Raw genomic sequence first — 20,756 nt, 5'->3', positions numbered from 1 at the left:
AGTTAATTATTGAAGGCTCAGTTTTCTTATGCAAATACAGATAATAATACCAATACTTCTCTTAGTGAATAGTTATCTTTATTACTATTAATCATTTGTTTATTAAATATAAAAACATAGGGCATTTTTTTGTTTTCTTTTATTTTCTCTTTGTTTTCTTAAGGAAGGGAAAGACATTGTTCTGTTCAGGGATTTTGTAATAATACATAATATCCAGAGAAGTTGCAGAGACATTTTTTACTTAAAATGTATATGAACTAGAGGCAGAAGATAGTTTTATCTAAGAGATTTCTAACATAGAGAATTTAAGCAAAGTAAGATAGATCTTTTTCTACTTAGTCGTACATATTTGCAAGGCAGCAGAAATGTCAACTAAATGTCACATATATACTGTTAACTCTTGAGTTGTTTAATTTTGTTATTAACAAATTCCTAACCATGTGATGACACGTGGTAACTTTTGAGCATTGAAAGCAGGAGAAACAGAAACAGTAAGTTGTTCACCCTCCTTTCCCACAGACCTCTATAATGTTTTATGGAAAACCATGTTGTTTTTGATTTCTAATAGATACCATATAATTTTGGGGTGAGCTAAAAAGCTCACTTCCTATTTCATGAATTAGTAAGTTGGAGCCACTGAAAACAACCTTTGAGATACATAGAAGCACAGGTAGATAAATTATGTACCCCTAATACATAATTTATACCTGAGGGTTTAGAAATCTGTTAGAAACAGCAAAGATAGATAGAAACTGCAGTTTCTGTTAGATAGAAACTGCAAAGCATACTGGGCTGATAATCAAAGGCTTAGTCTGAAGTTCTGGCCTTGCCACGTATATAAAATGTAGGCTTATAAGACAGTGACTAAACATGTCTGGGCCTCAATGAACTCATCTGCAAAGTGAGATTGTGCTTGGGACTGACCACATTATGTTTCCATCACTCAACAGCTTCTAACTCTGGTGCTGTATAAACATTCTGTTTGCAAAATCAAGCCTCAAGAGACTAGAGATTTATACAGAATTTTTTTGTGGAATTCCTTAAATAATATGAGACTGTTTCTTTGCTAATCTTGCAGCACTTGCTCCTAGAATTGTAGCTAGTACTACCAAGAACAGCTGTCCTAGTTACAAGTTATCAAGTTCCTACCAAGTGCTGTATCAACCCTGAATATTCTCTGAAGGACTGATGCTGAAGCTGAAGCTCCAATACTTTGGTCACCAGATATGAAGAGCCAACTCATTGGGAAAAGACCCTGCTCCTGGGAAAGATTGAGGGCAGGAGGAAAAGGAGGTGACAAAGGATGAGGTGGTTGGATGGCATCATCAACTCAATGGACGTAAGTTTGAGCAAACTCAGGGAGATAGTGAAGGACAGGAAGCCCATAGAGTTGCAAAGAGTCAGACATGACTGAGTGACTGAACACCAACCAAGTGCTAATCACAGTGACAGGTACTTATATAGTTATTATCATTAATGTTTAAATTATGATTGCAAAATACAGATGGACAAAGTGAGATTCAAACATCTGGAGTAACTCGGACCAAGGTCATAGAGCCAATAAGTAAATCTCAGAGGTAGGGTTTGAATCCAGGTTTTCTGACTCCAAAATCCGTTTTTCATTTTCCTAACCTGTATGAATGATGGGCAGTTCTGCACTACTGTGTGATTTGGAGTGTTTTAGGTCTTTGTCACCACTTTAAATACCATCTGTACAGCGACATAATGATGACTACATCTCTCAAAGTTTTACCTCCAGCCCAACCCTTTTCTGAACTCCAGACCTGCATTCCATTTAATGGAATGCAGCTCCTCCACTGACTGTCTAACGGGCTTCTCAAAAACAAATAAACAAACAAATGTTCAAACTCAAGCTCTTGATTTTACCCAGCATATCTCTCCACCTAATGTTGTCTGTCCCAAGCTCAAGGAGCTACACTTTTCTTTCTTGACCATACTAAACACCTAGAGTCCTCCTTAGTTCTGCTCGTTCCCTCACACCCCACATCCAATTGATCAGCATAACCTTTCAGCTTTTCTGAAAAACACAACTGAATTTGATGACATTTGCTACCCTCATTGTTTCCACGAAAGCCACCAGCATCCTCTGCCTTCATAAAGGCAGTAAACCCCCAATCTACTTTCTTACTTCCACCCTTTCCCCTCAGGCAATCTGTTCTCTACACAGCAGCCAGAGTGATCTTTTTCAAATCTGACTCAGGTGATGACATTCTTTTGCTGAAAACCCTCCGGTCTTCTCTCTCCATCTAATTCAGGGTAAACTGGGTGTCTTACCAACCACCTACAATGTCAGCCCTGACCTCCACTCTCAATGACCTCATCCCCTTCTACTCTCTACCCTTCCCACTCTCCTCTGGGCACTCTGGGCTCTGGACTCTGGACTCTTGAATACACCAGGTACACTTCTACATTCATCCTTTGCTTTCATATTTGCTATTCACCTTTCTCCTTAGATTTCCACGTTGCACTTCCTCACTTCCTTTGGATCTTTACTCAGATGCTATCTTTTCAGAGAGGACTTCCCTGATCATATGATTTAAAACAGTACCTCGCCACTCTTCTCTATTTATACAGCTTTATTTTTCTTGATAGCATTTATCACTAGCCGACACTAGCTCAATTGTTTGTATTATCTCTCTCCTCTCAAACACACATATACACATGAATACAGATACTTGACAGGGACTAGCAGGTTCTATGTTGCATCACGGTGTCTAGAAGAACATTTGCCACACAGTAGGTACTTAGTAAATATTTGCGAATGAAGAAATGAATAACAAATGCAAAGTGAAGGAGAGTGTGCACATTAAGCTAAAATAATAAAAATATTGACATGCAACACACTGAAAATTCTGATAGGAAATTTTAGGAATATGGATAAATTTTTACTTGTTTACTATCTAAAAAACATAACCATATTTTATTTAACTATCAAAACAAGATAATAGGCACATCAAAAGCATTTTCAGTTTTCAAAATATACTCTGGCAAAAATAGAGTAAGCGTAAGGTTTTTCTGCCAAAATCAAGACACAAAGCTAATTTGATATGCAAGAATGCCTAATGAAGATAACAGCTCCTGAAGAAATAAGTCAAGGTTTTCATTGGAAAAAGAGATACCAGTCTAGGTTGAAAATGCCAATTTTTTTTTTTTTTTTACTGTGAATGACCATTTTATGGATTATAAACTAATGATAATAAATACACAATGCCCTCTTAACTGTGCCTAAAATGCAGATAGCAACCTCAAGCATTTTTATCTTGTAGCAAAAGGCACTTAAAATTAGAAAACCAGGATTTGAGCTTAGGATGTGCATTGTGAGGAATAAGACAAAGTCACTGAGAAAGTTACCTGCCACTGTCCAGTATTATTTACAGCAAAGTTTACTAGGACATACAGTCAAATGTGCATTATCACCAAAAGACCAAAGAATGTGTCTATCTTCTATCTCTACTCCAAGGTAAGATAGCTGAGATAGAATAGTTTAATTCAGGCAATCAGAGATTTTTAAAAATCTACTTTTTCTGCATTAGAAGAAATGTGTAGCTCCATGCCACTTGTAAGGTTTTGGAGAGTCAAACATTCAGTTCAGCAAATCTTAGATTTATCTAGCTGCCTTCACATTTCAACTTACACCACTGCAGACCTCCTGACAACTGTGCCCCTTGAAGGTTTTCTTTCTTCTGGGAAGTAAGTGCAAACTTTCAAATTCTTCAAATTCAAATCGTATCTTGATTCCTAAAGAGAGCCCACCATAAACTTTGTCTGATTCAAGGCCCAGAGTCTCCGATCAGAACTTCTAAAACTACTCTCATCCTCTACCACTGGAAGTCTCTTTTCCCAGAAGGCTTTATGTTAAGATTCCTGGGTCTTCTAACCTCCTAGAATTTTTTGGAGTGGCGATGATATAATAGCTTTCATGAAATTTTCAAAAAAATATGCTATCTCCCCACAAAAGTTTTAAAACAACAATAACAACAACAACAGTCCTGCCTTTTTTCTTTAATACTGAGCTTTCTTAATGTGATTTCTTCATTCATTTTGAAGGCAAAATAGATTTTTCTGACCTCTTCCAAACTTCCATTGTGTCACTTGTTTTGCGTCTAATTATTTAACTTCTTGACTCATTTGTCACTTACTTCTTTAATTCATACTCTCCCAGTATTTACTATAAACAGAGCAATGGGCTAAGTCTGAATTTTTTGACATGATTTCATGTATAAATTGTGATTACATAGGGATGAACAATTATTTTTAGATACAATGAATAATTTATGGAAATATTTATTCAGAGCACAGATTTTAACTACTCAAACATCATAATGGACCATAACTTATAGTTCATGGGACTCAAATCTAAATCTCAACTTTATTATTCATTCCTAAAGCTTATTATTCATTCAAAGACATTTTTTTCTTTCTGTAAAATGTTTCTTTTATTTGAATAGCAGAAGTAAGGAATCATTATTGCTTAAAAAAACTCACAAGAAAATTATTAAATCTTAAAACATAAATACGAAATTAAAATATATCTATGTAAAACATGGGGGTAATGGAGAGGGATGACCTAGAGGTTCAAAGGAAACTGAATTCCAGAACTCCGTGCTTCTACAGACGTCATTTGCCAAATTGCCAGGCAAGTCTGGGGACATGCTTTACAGCCCAACACCCAGAACTGAGATGAGTTCCCTGTATCAAGTTCATTCTATCTCCTGAATTCCTTATCTTATCTAATTCCCTACCATATCAAATTGAATTATTTTCTAGGCCTGCTAGGGAAAGTAAGCTTTTACACTGGAAGCCTTGAAGCAGGCCCTGGACTGACCGTGTTGTAAATCAAAGGCGATGACTCTTTCTAATTAGGAAACAAAATTTAAAGTTGTCCTATCTGAGACTTTGCTTAAGTTTCAGTTTCCCCTTCCTTACCTCTGGTTCCTGACGTGTGTCCGTTCCTTATCCCAAGGCTTCTGTGTTCTTCCTGTAAATGTCCCTGACTGACATACCCCCAGTCTTCCAAACCTTTGCCTCCTTGGTTTTTCCAGGCCTGGCTGTCAGTCAGACCACTGTCTCTGGTCTGGAAGAAAACTTCCCATTTACAACTACTCTATTTAACTTAAATCAAATCACTATCTCCCACCAAGGTGTCATCAATTCCATTTCTAGGAAGTAGATACTTCATAAGGAGAATAAAGAATGAAATGAGAATGTATGTGGGAAGAAACTGCAGCAGGACCCATGAGTTGAATAAAACACAGGAACAAGTGACCAAAAAAAGAAAGAAAAATAAAATAGAAAATACAAATGACGCTTGGGAAAAGAATTGGAAGAAATAATTGAAAGACTAATGCATATACAGTCATATCACAATTATAAACATTTGTAACTCAAAGCTTTCAAATACTAAAGTGAAAAGCAGAAAGCAGTAAAAATTAAGATCAAAAGAAATAAAATTGTGTAATTCAGATTATGCAGATATATTCCAAATGTAAAAGTAGTAAAGAAAATTAGTTCACAGAGTTTACCCATTATATAACCTTATAAAATCTGAAGACTTATAAAAGGAGAGCCTGGTAACACTGTCAAAGTTAATGAACAAGTCTTGGATGTAGTAGGCAATTCAGAAGGGAGCAGAGGTAGAAAGAAATAAGTAGTGAGTCAAGGAGAGGAGAAATACTTAGAAGATGTGGAAAGTGGTTCACTTACCTGTGATCCCATTTGGCAATAACGCTAAACTGTTGAGGAAGAGGGAAAAAAGAAAGAGCATGTAATGTTGCCAACCACATACATTTTTGAAAAATTCCCAACTCAATAAGTTAGTCAAAGAGCAAAATCATGTAAGTGACTATTTGAAAAAAGGATATGAATGTACCAAAATCTTAATAGCTAATTTTCTAATAGGGTTGAAGGGAGTTAAAATGTACAGGGCAGGGGTGGCACTGAATCGAGAGATTGCTTTCCCTTTATTCAATACTATAAATGTCTGAAAAAGAAAACAAACACATAAAACAGAAGTTAGAAATGCAATATTAAAACTAAGAACAATTTGAGAAAAAAGTGATAAAATTTTTTTAGAAATATGATTTTATAAAATAATAATATACTAACTACTAACATATGACATGATGCTACGTATTTTCTCTTTCTGAATGCTATAAACTCCCCTAATTTGGTGAGAGATATGAGGATTTAAGGAACATAAAGAAAATATATAGTCATTACCATAGGAATACTTAGCATCACCATCAAGTTTTAATATCAGTATTTTCAAACTGTATTTATAATTCACAAAGAGCTCAAGAATGAGGCTTTGATTACTTTTTCAATTTGATAAAAGCCTTCTCACAGGAACTTCAGTGTTTTCTGGAGGTGGTAGTTGATCAAATGCTTTTAGGGGGCACTTGGAAGTCACCTGCTTTTATTTCTTCTTGAGGGAACCATGGAATGGGCCAAATTTATATGTGAGGGAATAAATGTGCTGAAAATCAAAGTACCTTTTGTAGAGCTAGATATTATAAAGAGAACTTTGTATACGACTCCTGGAAATATTGTTTTTAATGCATAAAAAATAAACTCCTTGTCTTTACTTTCTGCTTCACCACACTGTAAGGTCAGCAGACTTTTGCCCTTCCTCATTTCCCCCACTGCAAGATGCTCTTTCAGCTCTCTGCCTGTCCTGGCTGTGGGTTCAAATAAGTGCTTCCCAAAGACTCTAGGACAACGGGGCCATGGCATGGTCAAGCCCATTACTACCATAGTGATACTTCAGACAGAGGGGAGGTGGCACAACATTCTTCACCTAACATGCCTGGCACTAGCCCAGAAGCAATTAGGAAGTAGAGGAAATAAAGGCAACTTGACTAAGAACTCACTTTCTTATTGATATAATAGGGATCCAGATCCTCCAGCGGCTCTGACACCATCTCTGGAGGAATGTCTCCATAAATAAATGGAAGGGATTTTCCTGCTTCCAAGTCACTATTTGGCTTTGGGCCACTTTCATCATCCTCATCCTTGCGCTCTTGTTTGGGTCTCTTAGCTTTCTCTTCTGCAATGCGTTGTTCAATAGCAGCAAGGGATTCCCTGGTAAAGAAGCGGAAGCTGTCAGGTCCTGGCGGTACCAGCACTGACTGTGCCATCTTTTCATCCTGCTTCTTTAATCACTGTTTAGCTCCTTGCATAAGAAAGTGCTATGGAAACAACAGAGAGAGAGAGAGAAAGAGAGGGAAAAAAAGCAATGGTCGTTAGGATAAAAGGGCAATGACATGATATTGAGATATCATACATACAAACGAAGCTATCTGTAGTATTTTACTAAGGAAGCTGCACTTGGCATTCAGGGGATTCGCCTGCATGCATTCATCTGCTTGCATGGAGATCTATCTTTCACATTCAGTAGGTGTCTATGAGGTAATCTAATCTCCCACTCCCAAAATGTTTTAAGTGAAAATATCCAACTCGGAGCTCAGAAATGGAGGATACTGGTTTGTGCTTGCTGCTTCATTTGTGTGAATTATTTTGGCAGCCATCTTTTTCAGCATCCTTTCTGAAAAAAAAAAATATATCAGAGATCCATAACAAGAGATGAATAATCACTCAAAATTGTAGAACTGGGGTGTGTGAAGATCTTGCATGTATCTCTCCATATTTTTTTTTCCATGTTCCTTTTGGCCCACTCTCCACGTTAAAGGGCTGATTTGAAAATCAATGCACCTGGTAAAGAGCTCTGGAAATCCTGAAATGCCAGGCTGTGGAAACCTAGGTAGATTCTGCTTGAACGCAAGGAGCGGGAAGGAGCAGGGGATGCCCGGTTGTATTTGGAATTGCTCGGAAGCTACACAGGAAGGGACCTGGCTCCTGCCAAACCGGGCAGGAAGTCACCCACGTCAGAGGTCTGGAGCTTGGACCCCCTGGTTGAGCACCTGCTGCTAGCTGGTGTAATTGCTTCTTAAATTAACAAATTTGCAGTATCTTAGGAAATACTGTAGAGAGAGCTCATTTTCTCAAATGATGCCCATTTCTTAAAAATCCACATAGCAGATTTGGACTTGAAAAAATAAGGTTTAAGATAGTTTATCTTTAACATGAGCTCCATTTATTTTGGTTTTTGTGGTAACATAAATGTGGTTTTACTGTATTCTAACAGTAAATTTTATTGGGCTAGCCCAATTTTATTGGGCTAGCATATATAATTTAAGTGAGCACACCAATCATTCCAAACGTTATCTCTGAATCAGTGGCAAGAGTTTCTGTGCTTTCTGAAACAATATAACCAAAATCTTGACTCCTGAATGCCGCCTATATACAATCACTTATCTATTTTCCTTCTTTGTAAAATATCAGTCCATTCTAACCCTTACCCTACAGGAATGAGCATTCCCATTTAATTATATGAGGTGCATTATCTAAGAGTACAATTCATTCACATCCAGGTCACTCCTGCAGCATATGTCAGATCAAATAGGGAAATCTAAAATAAGATAATTACTGCATCATTTCCACATTTTTTTTTGAAGTAGACCAGGACCTTTCAGCCACCAGTAGCAGACTGCCCTCTTAGAATCCTAGTGCCTCTAAAACATCCCTCATTTTCCTCACCCATCCCCAGAGACCCTTATGCCTAGCGACAGGCACAGGAATGAAGAAGGTCCCGGCACACTTCAGGGAGGAAACTGCCATGCCTGGATGCTCTAATAGAAGAGACATGCTAAAACATGCAGCCAGCAGCTTCAAAATGAAAGTGGTCCTCTGCAGATTCCCCCAGGATTCTACTGTAAAGGTAGAGAAGCATCACAGAAAATAAGCATAATAAGAATATTAAAACATTACCCCTGCAGAGTCTTTTACACCCAGAGTTTAGGATTGATAAGCTGGCACCAAGAAGACTGCAGCTAAAATTCCATCATGCTTTTTTTTTTTCTTTTTTTCATTTTTTTTTTAAATTTCTCCTTCAGAGACCACACCTAACTTCCTGTGAAAGGATTCTGGTAACTGAAGTAAGACCAGGCATTTCCTGTGTGGGGACTACAAAATGGCATTATTATAGCTACCACTAGAGGGCAGAGGAGCTGTGAAGAGAAAACCCTCAATGTACACACAGAAGCGTGTTTGAAACAGCTCAAAGCTCTCAGTAATGGAGCTCTGATCTTCTAAAGGCTTTTCTTAGAACGTTAAGACTTAGCCGGTTTCAATCACTAATTTTGTTAATGAATAGTGCTTCTGTTCATGCTTTTTATTTGCTAAGCCAAAAGTCACTGAATGGATAAAAATAATTCAAAGTAAAAAAGAAGGTAAATAATAAAGGGCTAAAAGTAAAAACTTATAAAACAGCAATTATATTAATGAAAGTCTTACCTACATGGGATTTAACATTAACCTCAGACCCAGAGTCTCTGAAATCCAATAAAGGCCTTTGCTAGTTCAACAAAGAGCTAGCTAAACTAACTTTCCCTAGAAATAAAATTAAACTAATAGGACACCAATCTTATTTTATCTCTAATTTAAGTGGCTGAAAAGCAACCGGAAAACCTGAAAGCCAAAAGGAGACTAAATTCCAGTACTTAGATTAATAACATAGTTAAGATTTGAGGACTAATATGTGCCAGTCACTGACTGGGCTGATTCTGCATATACTGTATCATTCCATCTCCCCACAATTCCATCAGATAAAGGCTTTCATGATCCTTATTTGAAAATCTAAGAAAGGAAATACATCGAGGTTAGGAAGTTACCTCAAATCACACAGTCAGGATTCAGGCTCAAAATCTGTGAGCTTTATTCAATTATGCTACTGCTAAGTCACTTCAGTCGTGTCCGACTCTGTGCGACCCCATAGACGGCAGCCCACCAGGCTCCCCCGTCCCTGGGATTCTCCAGCAAGAACACTGGAGTGGGTTGCCATTTCCCTCTCCAATGCATGAAAGTGAAAGTGAAAGTAAAGTCGCTCAGTCGTGTCTGACCATCAGCGACCCCATGGACTGCAGCCTTCCAGGCTCCTCCATCCATGGGATTTTCCAGGCAAGAGTACTGGAGTGGGGAGCCATTGTCTTCTCCGTTATTCAATTATAAACAACACAAAAACCGAAACACCTGCTTACGTAAGTAAACCTAAAATAAAGATTAAATAAAATCGGTAAGAGGAAACAATTATAATCAGAAACAGTCATGATTGTAGTGCTAGTGGTAAAGAACTTGCCTGCCAATGTAGGAGACACAGGAGACTAGGGTTCAATCCCTGGGTCTAGAAGATCCCCTGGAGTAGAAAATGGCAATGCACTCCAGTATTCTTGCCTGGAAAATTCCATGGACAGAGGGGCCTGGTGAGCTACAGTCCATAGCGTTTCAGAGAGTCAGACACAACTGAGCAACTGACCATATCTACATTTTTTGCATATTTTCTGGCTTCACCATTTTCATTAGAAAGGGTATTTTTTTTTAAGTGTTTGACCTATGATTTTCTTTTTTCAAACTTTAAACTTTTCACTTTGTATTGGGGTATAGCTGATCCAACAATGTTGTGATAGCTTCAGGTTCACAGCAAAGGGATTCACCCACACACACATATCCATTCTCCCCCAAGCCTCCCTCCCATCCAAGCTAGGACATAACATTGAACAGAGTTCCATATGCTACACAATAGGTTGGTTTTCCATTTGAACATAGTGTTGTGTACATGACCTTCCCAAACTTCTTAACTATCCCTTCTACTGGCAACCAAAAGTGTATTTTCTAAGTCTGTGAGTCTTTTTCTTTTACTTCTGCAGGTAAGTTCATTTGTATCATTAGAAAAACTGTTTAAGACAGGCAAGAAGCAGATATTGCCAAAAAATAACTCTGTAATTCATTCTAGCAAGTCTCTTTTGGTAATAGAAGCAAAAGAATGACCCAAAATGGCTTAGGTAAGAGAAAGAAAGAAAGGAGAAAAAAAAGAAGAAGAAAAGATTAGGAGGAGGGATGGAGGGAGGAAAGTGGGGAGGGAGAGAGGGAGGAGAGAAAAAAGAAGAAAAGAAAGGAAAAGGAACATGGGGATTCATTGTCAAGGTTTGTTGTTTAAGGCTAGCTATAGGCATAAATGCTTTGGAAGCCCAATGATGTTACCAGAATCTAGTTATGCTGTATGCTTTGGCTCTAACTTCTATCGTGATAGCTTTTCGTTCCTTATTATAGTAAGATGCTATAGCATCTCTGACTTCCCAATATCACAGATTTAAATCCAATAGGGACAAAGACCCAGAAAAAATCTCATTGCGTCTCATTAGCTTCAGCTGGGTCACATGCTTATCCCTGAAGCAATCACTCTGTCCAGGGAGATGCCATGCTTTGTGCTTTGATTGGCTTCTCCTAAGCCAATGCCTCATCCTGGAACTAGGAGGAAGTTCTACTTGAAACCTATGAACAGTGAGGATTGTGGTGGTGGCACAGCAACATTCCTGAAATGCAGAGCTTGTGTACTATTACTGGAATAAAAGGGGGTTGATTCTGGCCAACAAAAACAAGCAAGCAAACAAGTATGCATGCTGGTCACAGAGTGGTCATATTTGCAGTGTTTCAATACTCAAGTAACTCTGTGTGTGCTTGTGTAGGTGTAGGTGTTGCAAGAGGGCATCAGAGGGCAGACACACTGAAACCATACTCACAGAAAACTAGTCAATCTAATCACTAGGACCACAGCCTTATCTAACTCAATGAAACTAAGCCATGTCCGTGGGGCAACCCAAGACGGGCGGGTCATGGTGGAGAGATCTGACAGAATGTGGTCCACTGGAGAAGGGAATGGCAAACCACTTCAGTATTCTTGCCTTGAGAACCCCATGAACAGTATGAAAAGGCAAAATGATAGGATACTGAAAGAGAAACTCCCCAGGTCAGTAGGTACCCAATATGCTACTGGAGATCAGTGGAGAAATAACTCCAGAAAGAATGATGACAGAGGATGAGATGGCTGGATGGCATCACTGACTCAATGGACGTGAGTCTGAGTGAACTCCGGGAGTTGGTGATGGACAGGGAGGCCTGGCGTGCTGCGATTCATGGGGTCGCAAAGAGTCGGACATGACTGAGTGACTGAACTGAACTGGACTAAACTGATATACACACATATATGGAGAGCATAGAGGGTATGTTTATACACATATATCATTTTCTAGCTTCATCATTTTCATTAGGAAAAGTTTCATTGCCTTCCATGTATATCATTTTAAAGACTTAGAAACCAGGCAAGAAATTTAGATTACTTCCTCAGAGTAACTTGTCCTACCACAATAAAATATTTTACAAATCTCTATGATGAGCACTAACTTCATTTATCAAATGAACACAAGCATACTACAGAGATCAGGTTTGGTCCTATGCAACTGCGATAAAGTGAATATTACAATAAAGTCAGTCACAGGAATTTTTTGGTTTCCCAGTGCATACACAAGTTATGTTTACACTATACTTTAGTGTAAGTGTGCAATAGCTTTATGTCTTAAAATGTACAGACCTTAATTGAAACTTAATTTATTGCTAAAAATTACTAAAAATTCTAATCATCTGAACCTTCAATGAGTCATAATCTTTTTGTAACAGTAACATCAAAGACCACTGATCATTGATCACCATAACAAATATAATAATAATAAAATGTTTGAAATATTTTGAAAATTACCAAAGTATGACACAGAGACAGGAAGTGAGTAAAGACTGTTGGAAAAATGATGATGATAGACTTGCTCAGCAAATGGTTGCTGAAAACTTTTAATTTCTAAAAAACACAATAAAGTAAAGTGCAATTAAAAGAAAAACAAGATATGCCTGTATCTGAATATTCTAGTCTTATTTTACAGATGTGCTCAACAATAGACTAACTTGTTATACAAAAGATTCTATTAATAATTTTAAAAGTAAACTAAAAAGCAAAAAATTTACAAACTGTTTTGCCAAATATTCGGGGGGCAGTGATCAACATAGATAGTGCTTATTTTTTGCCAGGCATTATTTTAAGAAGTATGTTGTTGTGTTGTTGAAGAGTGTTACTGGGTCATGCCTGACTCTTTGCAAACCCATGGACTGTAGCCTGTCAGGCTCCTCTATCCATGGAATTCTCCAGGCAAGAATACTGGAGTGGGTTGCCATGCCCTTCTCCAGGGGATCTTCCTGACCCAGGGATTGAACCAGAGTCTCCTGCATTGCGGGTGGATTCTTTACCATTTGAACCACCAGAGAAGCCCAAGTGAAAGTGTTAGCCTCTCAGAAGTGTGTGATTCTTTGTGACCACATGGACTGTATAGCTTGCCAGGCTCCTCTGTTCATGGAATTCTCTAGGCAAGAATATTGGACCATTTAATTTTTATAACTATCTGATAAAGTAGATACTGTGATCATCCTCACTTATAACAAGAGGAAACTGGGGTACCAAGAAGTTAAATAATTTGCAACATGTATAAGTTCTCACAGTTAGAAGTGTAATCAGGATTTGAACCCATGCTCCCAGGCTACAGAATCTATGTTCTAACCATCATGTGCTGCTTCTTAAGTCGTTTTCCAGAATTATTCACTCTCACGAACACTCCCAAGATATGTGAATTTACATTAGTTGTATGATCACCCCTTCCTCTCCCATTACTCCTAGTCAGTGAATGTGTCATAGGATATTTAAAAGGATAAACCACCAATATTTTACCAAAACATCCAAGACATATGATGAACAACATCTAAATATTTTTTCTGTTTCAAATTGACTTTTGTAAAATATAGATAGGAACCATAGTCTCTTGTTTCTGATTTTCTGGGATGAGATTTTCAGAAGTCATGCACATTAGTTTTTCTTGCATTTGTTCTGCCCTTGGTTAACATCATACTGACATTTTATGAGAATGCTAAATGATACATGTTACATAGCTTTTAAATTTCATTAGTTGTACTAGTTTACAGGCAGAAGATTTTGTATTACAACTTTTAAGGCCAGAGGCTATATTAGGGAAGACCTATAAATAATGGGAAAGGCAAGCAATGTTATTTTAAGTAGTTGGAAAAACAGTTAGAATTGGATTTCTAGATTCTGATGACATTTCTATGTTTCCTTTTCAATTCCTTATGTTTTAAATTTGTCTCACTTATAAAAGAGGAACATTAATTTTCTAAATTGAAATATAAAAGAAAAATTAAGCCACGTTATTACCCATAATGATATCTATAAAATAGTATTACATTTATATGAAAGGGCAATAACAAAACAAAGAAGTAATAAATAGGATATGACTTTAATTCCTTTCCATGAAGATCTACATTTATATAAATAAGTACTCTAAAGTTAAATTTATATGAAGAACATTATTGGCTTATTACATTTCATAGATAAACAAATAATTATAAAAGTTTATATCATAATTACTGACTGTGGAAAGTGTTTAAAAAACTTAGAGGATTTAGAACCCAAGAGTTAAGAAAGCTGAGAAAGACTAAGGGATCTCTTTTTCTGAAAGTGATCTTTTAATTCTATTTTACAACTGTTATTTTGAGTTTTCTTCAGCACATTAATACTGATAACAAGCCAAGGAAATATTTGCTAAATATTACCTGAAGATTTATTTTCTGTATTTTCTAGTTTCTTTATTCCATAGGTTTGAGTCTATTTTCTCACAAACTCTTTGATTGTCACTGCTGTGTTTTTGCATATCCTTATCTTTTTAACCTTGATCCACTAGCTCAATTCTGTAACTAACAATTTTCATAAGAGCGAGAAAGATCTGAATAACTAGACTTATGTGTTGCCTCACTACAGATTAGAGGAAGAACATAACAGAAAATAAAAGACATAGGCTCAGTATGTACTGTTCAGTGTTCCTTTAAATGACTGTTATGTTTTAAATACATTTTGTTTTTCTTTAACAGAAATGTACTCTGATGTTATCGTGATCCCTGGGAAATATCATTCGATGTTAACAATAACCACTTTCAAAAAATTTCCTGGAAAAAAACATTATATATGAGATACACCTCTATTTTTATACAAGCATTTTTATTTTATTGAAAGTAGAGTGGCAACTTGTTTCTACATCCTTTCTTAATTTTCAGATGTATTAAACAGAGATTCCCATCTGTGAACTACTTCAATTCTGCCTAAATGACTTATCAGCTGGAAGTCCACCTCTAATCTGATGACATACCAGTTTGCTTTTTGATGGATTGATCATACTGGAATTACAGAATTCTACTTCTGGATATTAATAGTCAAGCAAGGAAGAAAATTTCCTAAGGTATGATCCTTCCTACGAGAATGAGACATTTCCATGTGCTCCAAATACTTTAATATTTCTAGCCAGTTTTCTTCAGTCCTTCTGTGTCACTGAGTACTGCTACCCAAAACTGTCCCCCTCAGCCTCCATCCTCTTTAATAGGAGAAAAAAAAAAGTGCCCTCTCAACTCTTAAGTGGGATAGTAGATCTGAATGTCGGGGCATCTTCCCCAGGAAAGAACAAGAAAGCAGAGCCAAGAGCAGAAGGTCTTTGGAATGAAAAACAGTGCTCTCAAAAAACAGGTACATTCCAGAGTGTCCTGGATACAAAACTTGTGCGTGCCAGTGTGTGTGTGCACACATGTGATGCACGTGTGTGCCTCAGAGAGACAGAGATCTAGAGATGAGAATGAATGCCTGAAGAGACCACAGGTTTGTTTCTTCATGCCATGTTAACACGATCTAAATTCTGGTTCTACTGGTTACCACACTTGATTCTTGTAATATTTTGTGAAAGACGTAGTATTATTGTCACTTTCCTAATGTGCAGTGTGATACAGGCTTATGGTAGGCTGTGTAACCTGGCACGGTCACACGGAGCCAGCATTTAAACTCACATGTGTCTGATGTCAAATTCTAAATAAACTTCGTTGTCCCATTTTCCATCAAGAGTGAGAAAAGTACCACTGATTCACAAATTGAGAAGGGTATTGTGAAATACATCTGATTCTTTAAGTCACTGGATCCCCATCTATAGCTCAGATATTCATGGGATACTCTACGCCCGCGTGGGTGCTCAGTTGTGTCAGACCCTTTGGGACCCCATGGACTGTAGCACCCCCAGGCTCCTCTGTCCATGGAATTTTCCAGGCAAGAATACTGGAGTGGGTTGCCACTTTCTTCTCCAGGGGAACTTCCTGACCCAATGATTGAACCTGCATGTCCTGCATCTCCTGCATTATCAGGTGGATTCTTTACCACTAGCATCACCTGGGAAGCCCACCCTGGGCCCACTACTATTAAACAAATTGGTGGCCTACCAGGAATTACTGTTTCCCCTTCATAATCTTGCTATTGTGAGGCTAGCTTGACTTTTCGCTGGAATAAGATTTAAACTCTCTTAACCTCAGATTTCGCATCAGTGGAAATGAAGGCTCATTTTGAGTTTTATGAAACAAATTTAAAAAGAATAAACTAAGCACTATGATTGAGACATAGTAGATGCTTAGTAAATGCTGGGGTTTTTTTTTCCCCTTTTTTTAGAGACATCTTAGTGCTGTTGCTTGTCATTTCAGTAATGCCTATCTCTCCATTGTCCCATCTTCCTTATTTTATCCCATCTTTTGTGGTTTCCAGGGTCTAGCATAGTACTCATCTGAGATAAAGTGTTTAGTAAATCATCGATGAATTAACAGTTGTAACCCTGTATCTATTCAGGAGTTTTCTTGGTCTTTGTTTTCTTTCCAGGATAATTTTTGTGTCATGACACCAACTAATTTTTGATTTCTGATTTTGTTGTTTCAGTTATATAGGACTTTACAAGTGACTTCTTACATCTATGGCACCTCCATATACTGAGCTTACTTTACCTAACCAATGCCCTTAACCTAAAGTCAACTACTATCCTCACTGTCTCCCCTCTCCATCCAACCCATGTGTACTTGAACACCACACACATGCACACGCACACACACACACACACATGCATATATATAGAGATATGTTTGTTTCTGCTTCCCTAGCTTGTTTCAGCAGCCCAGAAAGTTCAACATTCATGTATCTACCTTTCACAATCTTATCAATTCATCACAAGCCATTGTTCTGTAAATTTTTCTTCCACTTCTGAATTTCCATTATATCAATGTTTAAAGAAGAAAAAATATCACAGCATTAACCTCTTAATGCATACATTAACATATATTTTTCTTTGCGTTAATCTGTCCCTAAAACTACTTCTTGGTCAGTTTTAATGAAAGTATAGCCTGACATCTGTCACTTTCATCCAATTATTATCAACTGATTCTTCATTACCACTTTATATTATAAAGCACAAATTCTCCTGCCTGATATTTAAAGAACATTCCAAATGTCCTTTCCAGTCTTTCCTCCTGTCAACCCTTATTAGTACCCTGTTTTAAAGACACAATAATCTGTTCAAGTTTTCCTAAACCTGCATCATGTTCTCTGTATTTTCACTTCCAAGCTAATGTTTATGCTGTTTTCATGACCTGAAATTCACTATATTACCAATTCAACCTGATAAAACAATAGCAGTTTTAAATCTCAAGTATGACATTTTCCATAAGTACTTCCACATCCTTCCATCTGAATATATCCTTTCACTTTTGAGCCAAATAATACTTGTTTTTTACACACTATTTGATGTACTAATGTGACTGCTAGTAAGTCTATGAAGCCCTCCTCTTGGTAACTCTAAAAGTTCATAAAGCAATACCTTGTACAAAGTAGACAAAAGAACTAAATAACAGAATATTTCCAAAAGGCGGTATTGAATAACCTGCGGTGCTAGTGTTAAAAAAACCGCCTGCCAATGCAGGAGATGTAAGAGACATGTGTTCAATCCCAGGTTGGGAAGATCCCCTGGAGAACGGCATGACAACCCACTCCAGTATTCTTGTCCTTGAGAATCCCATGGACAGAGAAGCATGGCGGGCTACAGCCGATAGGGTTGCAAAGAATCAGACACAACTAAAGCGACTTAGCATGTGACGTTGAAGGGGTCCTGGATGTAAAATAGGCTCTTGTGACTCGAGAGGACAGATCTAAGATGAATATGTCATAGGAAAAAATTGATTCACTATAAATAATAATGTTCAAATTATTAGACTTGCATAAATCTAAACAACTACTCTTTAATAAGAAGTAATTCTAAGTTATTGGAGATACTCAAGCCAGTACTATAGAAAGAATGCTTGTCTGGGCAAATAATTGGAATACATAACTCCAAAAATATTTTCAACCTCCAGATTGTATGATTGCCTAAAAAGGCAGAGCACTTAATTATCTTTTACTAAAGTGAGAAAAATGAAGGCAGAATTAAACAAATTTTTATGGTTTTTTACATAAATTCTGGATTAGAGATCACTCAACATCCAGAAGTCAGTGAGAAGACACGTTGCCTCCCTGATCAGTGGTTGCTGCTGCCTGGCGATGAGCAGCATGAGGGCAGGAAGCTCCTCTGGAACTGCAAACCACCTCCTTCTCCATTTCTCATTGTATCATGTGGTTTCCCCATAAATATGTGGAACTGAATTAAAAATGAGACTTAATTTGCATTTGCATAACTAGACCAAAAGAGGTCAGAAAGAGGACATAGTAAAAAAAGGATCTTAACAATAAAAGCTGACTTGCTTTAAAAATACAATCAATTATGGCTTTTTAGACCGCAATAAGAAAACACTGAAAAGCAATACTAAGAAGTTATTTTTGCCTCTTTTAAGGATCAAGAATGAATCTATTTATTTTTGTTGAGTTCACATTGTAAACAATATATTTTCAGCAAAAATATGAAAATATATGTCCAGATACATGTCTTCTTTTTTAAAATTAGTTATATTAGTGGTCCAGGCACTTAAGCCAAGAGGGCTATGGCTGTAAACAATTTTGGATTTTTTTCTTTTGGAATTGTTGCCTATTTTCTAGGAAGATAATTTAGAGTTCTTTTTTTCCATGAAAATTCTTTGGCACTCAGCTTCTAGTTACACTTGATTTAGCAACATCACTCATTTTGAGGTACTCTAACTGACTTACTGTTATTTGGTGAGCACCAGGCTTCTGAAGAAAAGGCAATGACTTTGGAGCCAGAACTAGTTTGCATCTTTACTCTGCTACTTTCCAGCTATGGTTCTTTGAGCAAAGTACTTAGATTATAGTGAGAATTAAAGAAATAAGTAAATTACCCAGCACACACAGAGGGTGTTACTTATCCCACTTTTTTCCTGCACCCTTCAAGTTCTTCCAAATAATACTGTATGAAACAGAATAAATAAGCCTACATATAAAGCTTGAAGTCCAATTTACAATTTTACAATTTTTGCAATTTACAATCCAGTCCATCATTTAACAAACAAAACTTTTAAGTGTTCACTAAAGGCCACTATTGTCCAGATGCTTCCAGACAATCTGCCTTCATGGAGCTTATACTTTATGTATCCTAATAAAACAGATTATGTATAAGAAAATTGCTATGAAAAAAGAAAGAGAGAGGAAAAAAAAATAATAAACCAGTGTAGAGAGTGAGGGAGAAGAAGGTTATGTGGTAACTTCAAATAGAGCGGTCAAGGAAAGTCTTGCTGAGGAAGTAACATTTAAGCCAAAGCCCTGAAGGATTCACGGAAGACAGCCATGTCATAAGCCTTCCAGGATGATGGGGTTCCAAGCAGAGCCAATGCATTGCAGAGTTACAGGAAGGTACTCACGTTTGGAGAGGGCTATAGCAAGGTAAGTAACACTGAAAGAGTGAAATGAAACACAAAAACACCAGCATGTCAACAGGAAGAAGAAACTGGAGCAGGTAGCAGGGACAGTGAGTACACCAGCAGACGCTGCCAACCTCAGTTAGGCCTGCCATCTGGTTGCCCAGCAGTTTTACCGGGGACACCTGTGACATAAATGTCAAGATCAGAGCCCAAGCCAGACCCTGAGAAGCAGCAATCGTAACAGATAGAAAGAAAAGCTCGCTGCCACTCAATGCCCTTAGCCTGAGCACAAAAAGGGATGTTGAAAGCAGGATAGCATTCCTGACAGCTCAGAAAAATCTAAGCCTGGATGGCCATCTGCAGGGTGGGACCCGAGAACCACATTATGGATAGCTATGGGGAGTACGGGGCCAAATTTAGCAGCTAGAAACAGCTTAACGTCAGTAAAGCAGTCAAAGCAAAATGTTGCCTATCCTTGATGCCTAGAAATCTTTGCTGCAATTTTAAGAGATTAGAAAAGGGGTATTTTTTGTGGACCAGGATGCAGTTTTAAAATAGACTAGTTAAACGATATAACACCAATTAAAATTAAAACTATGAAACAGATACTGCTACAAAAGTTTTCATTTTTATGTGTGAAAAGTGCGCTGGTATTACATTTGTCTATTCAATATGTTGGCAGCTATTTTCACTAGCATATTCCCTGGCTTCTAACCACTCCTAATACATTTTAGAGAGAACAAATAGAGAATTAGCCACTCTGCCCTTAAGTCTTAGGGGCTTCCTCCTTACCTTTTCCCTCCCTCCCTTCTCTCTCTATTTCTTCTTTCTTCCCCTGCCTCCACCCCAACCTTTAAAACAAGGATAACTTCTATCTTGATCAAAATCATAATGTTGCTGTTGGGATGAATTCTGATTATTTACAGTAAACCATTTTTTTAACTTTAAAGCATTATAACATTGTTTATCCTTTTCCTTAATATTATTAAAACATAATTTGCCAGTAGAAATGAATGAAGAAAGAGTTTTTAAATGAAATGACCTCTTGCATTCTATATTTGAAAGTTTCCTTATGTAATTCC

At 37.3% G+C, this 20,756-nt stretch overlaps 1 protein-coding gene across 1 annotated transcript in view; it reads right to left on the bottom strand.

Annotated features, from left to right (window-relative positions):
- The window catches only part of SCN2A (sodium voltage-gated channel alpha subunit 2), an 87,936-nt gene extending 78,972 nt beyond the window's left edge, over window positions 1-8,964 (bottom strand). Inside the window, exons 1-3 of the mRNA XM_070357823.1 lie at window positions 8,848-8,964; window positions 6,891-7,208; window positions 5,884-6,001 (exon numbers count right to left, since the gene is read on the bottom strand). Coding sequence (XP_070213924.1) covers window positions 5,884-6,001; window positions 6,891-7,157 — 385 coding nt within the window. The 5' untranslated portion in view covers window positions 7,158-7,208; window positions 8,848-8,964. The remainder of the gene's footprint in view (window positions 1-5,883; window positions 6,002-6,890; window positions 7,209-8,847) is intronic.
- Window positions 8,965-20,756: the final 11,792 nt, after the last annotated feature.

This window comes from Bos mutus, chromosome 2 (assembly GCF_027580195.1).
Source record: "Bos mutus isolate GX-2022 chromosome 2, NWIPB_WYAK_1.1, whole genome shotgun sequence".
Classification (NCBI taxonomy): Eukaryota; Metazoa; Chordata; class Mammalia; order Artiodactyla; family Bovidae; genus Bos; species Bos mutus.
Note: the sequence above shows the minus strand (reverse complement) of the source record. Positions and strands in the feature narration are given on the sequence as shown.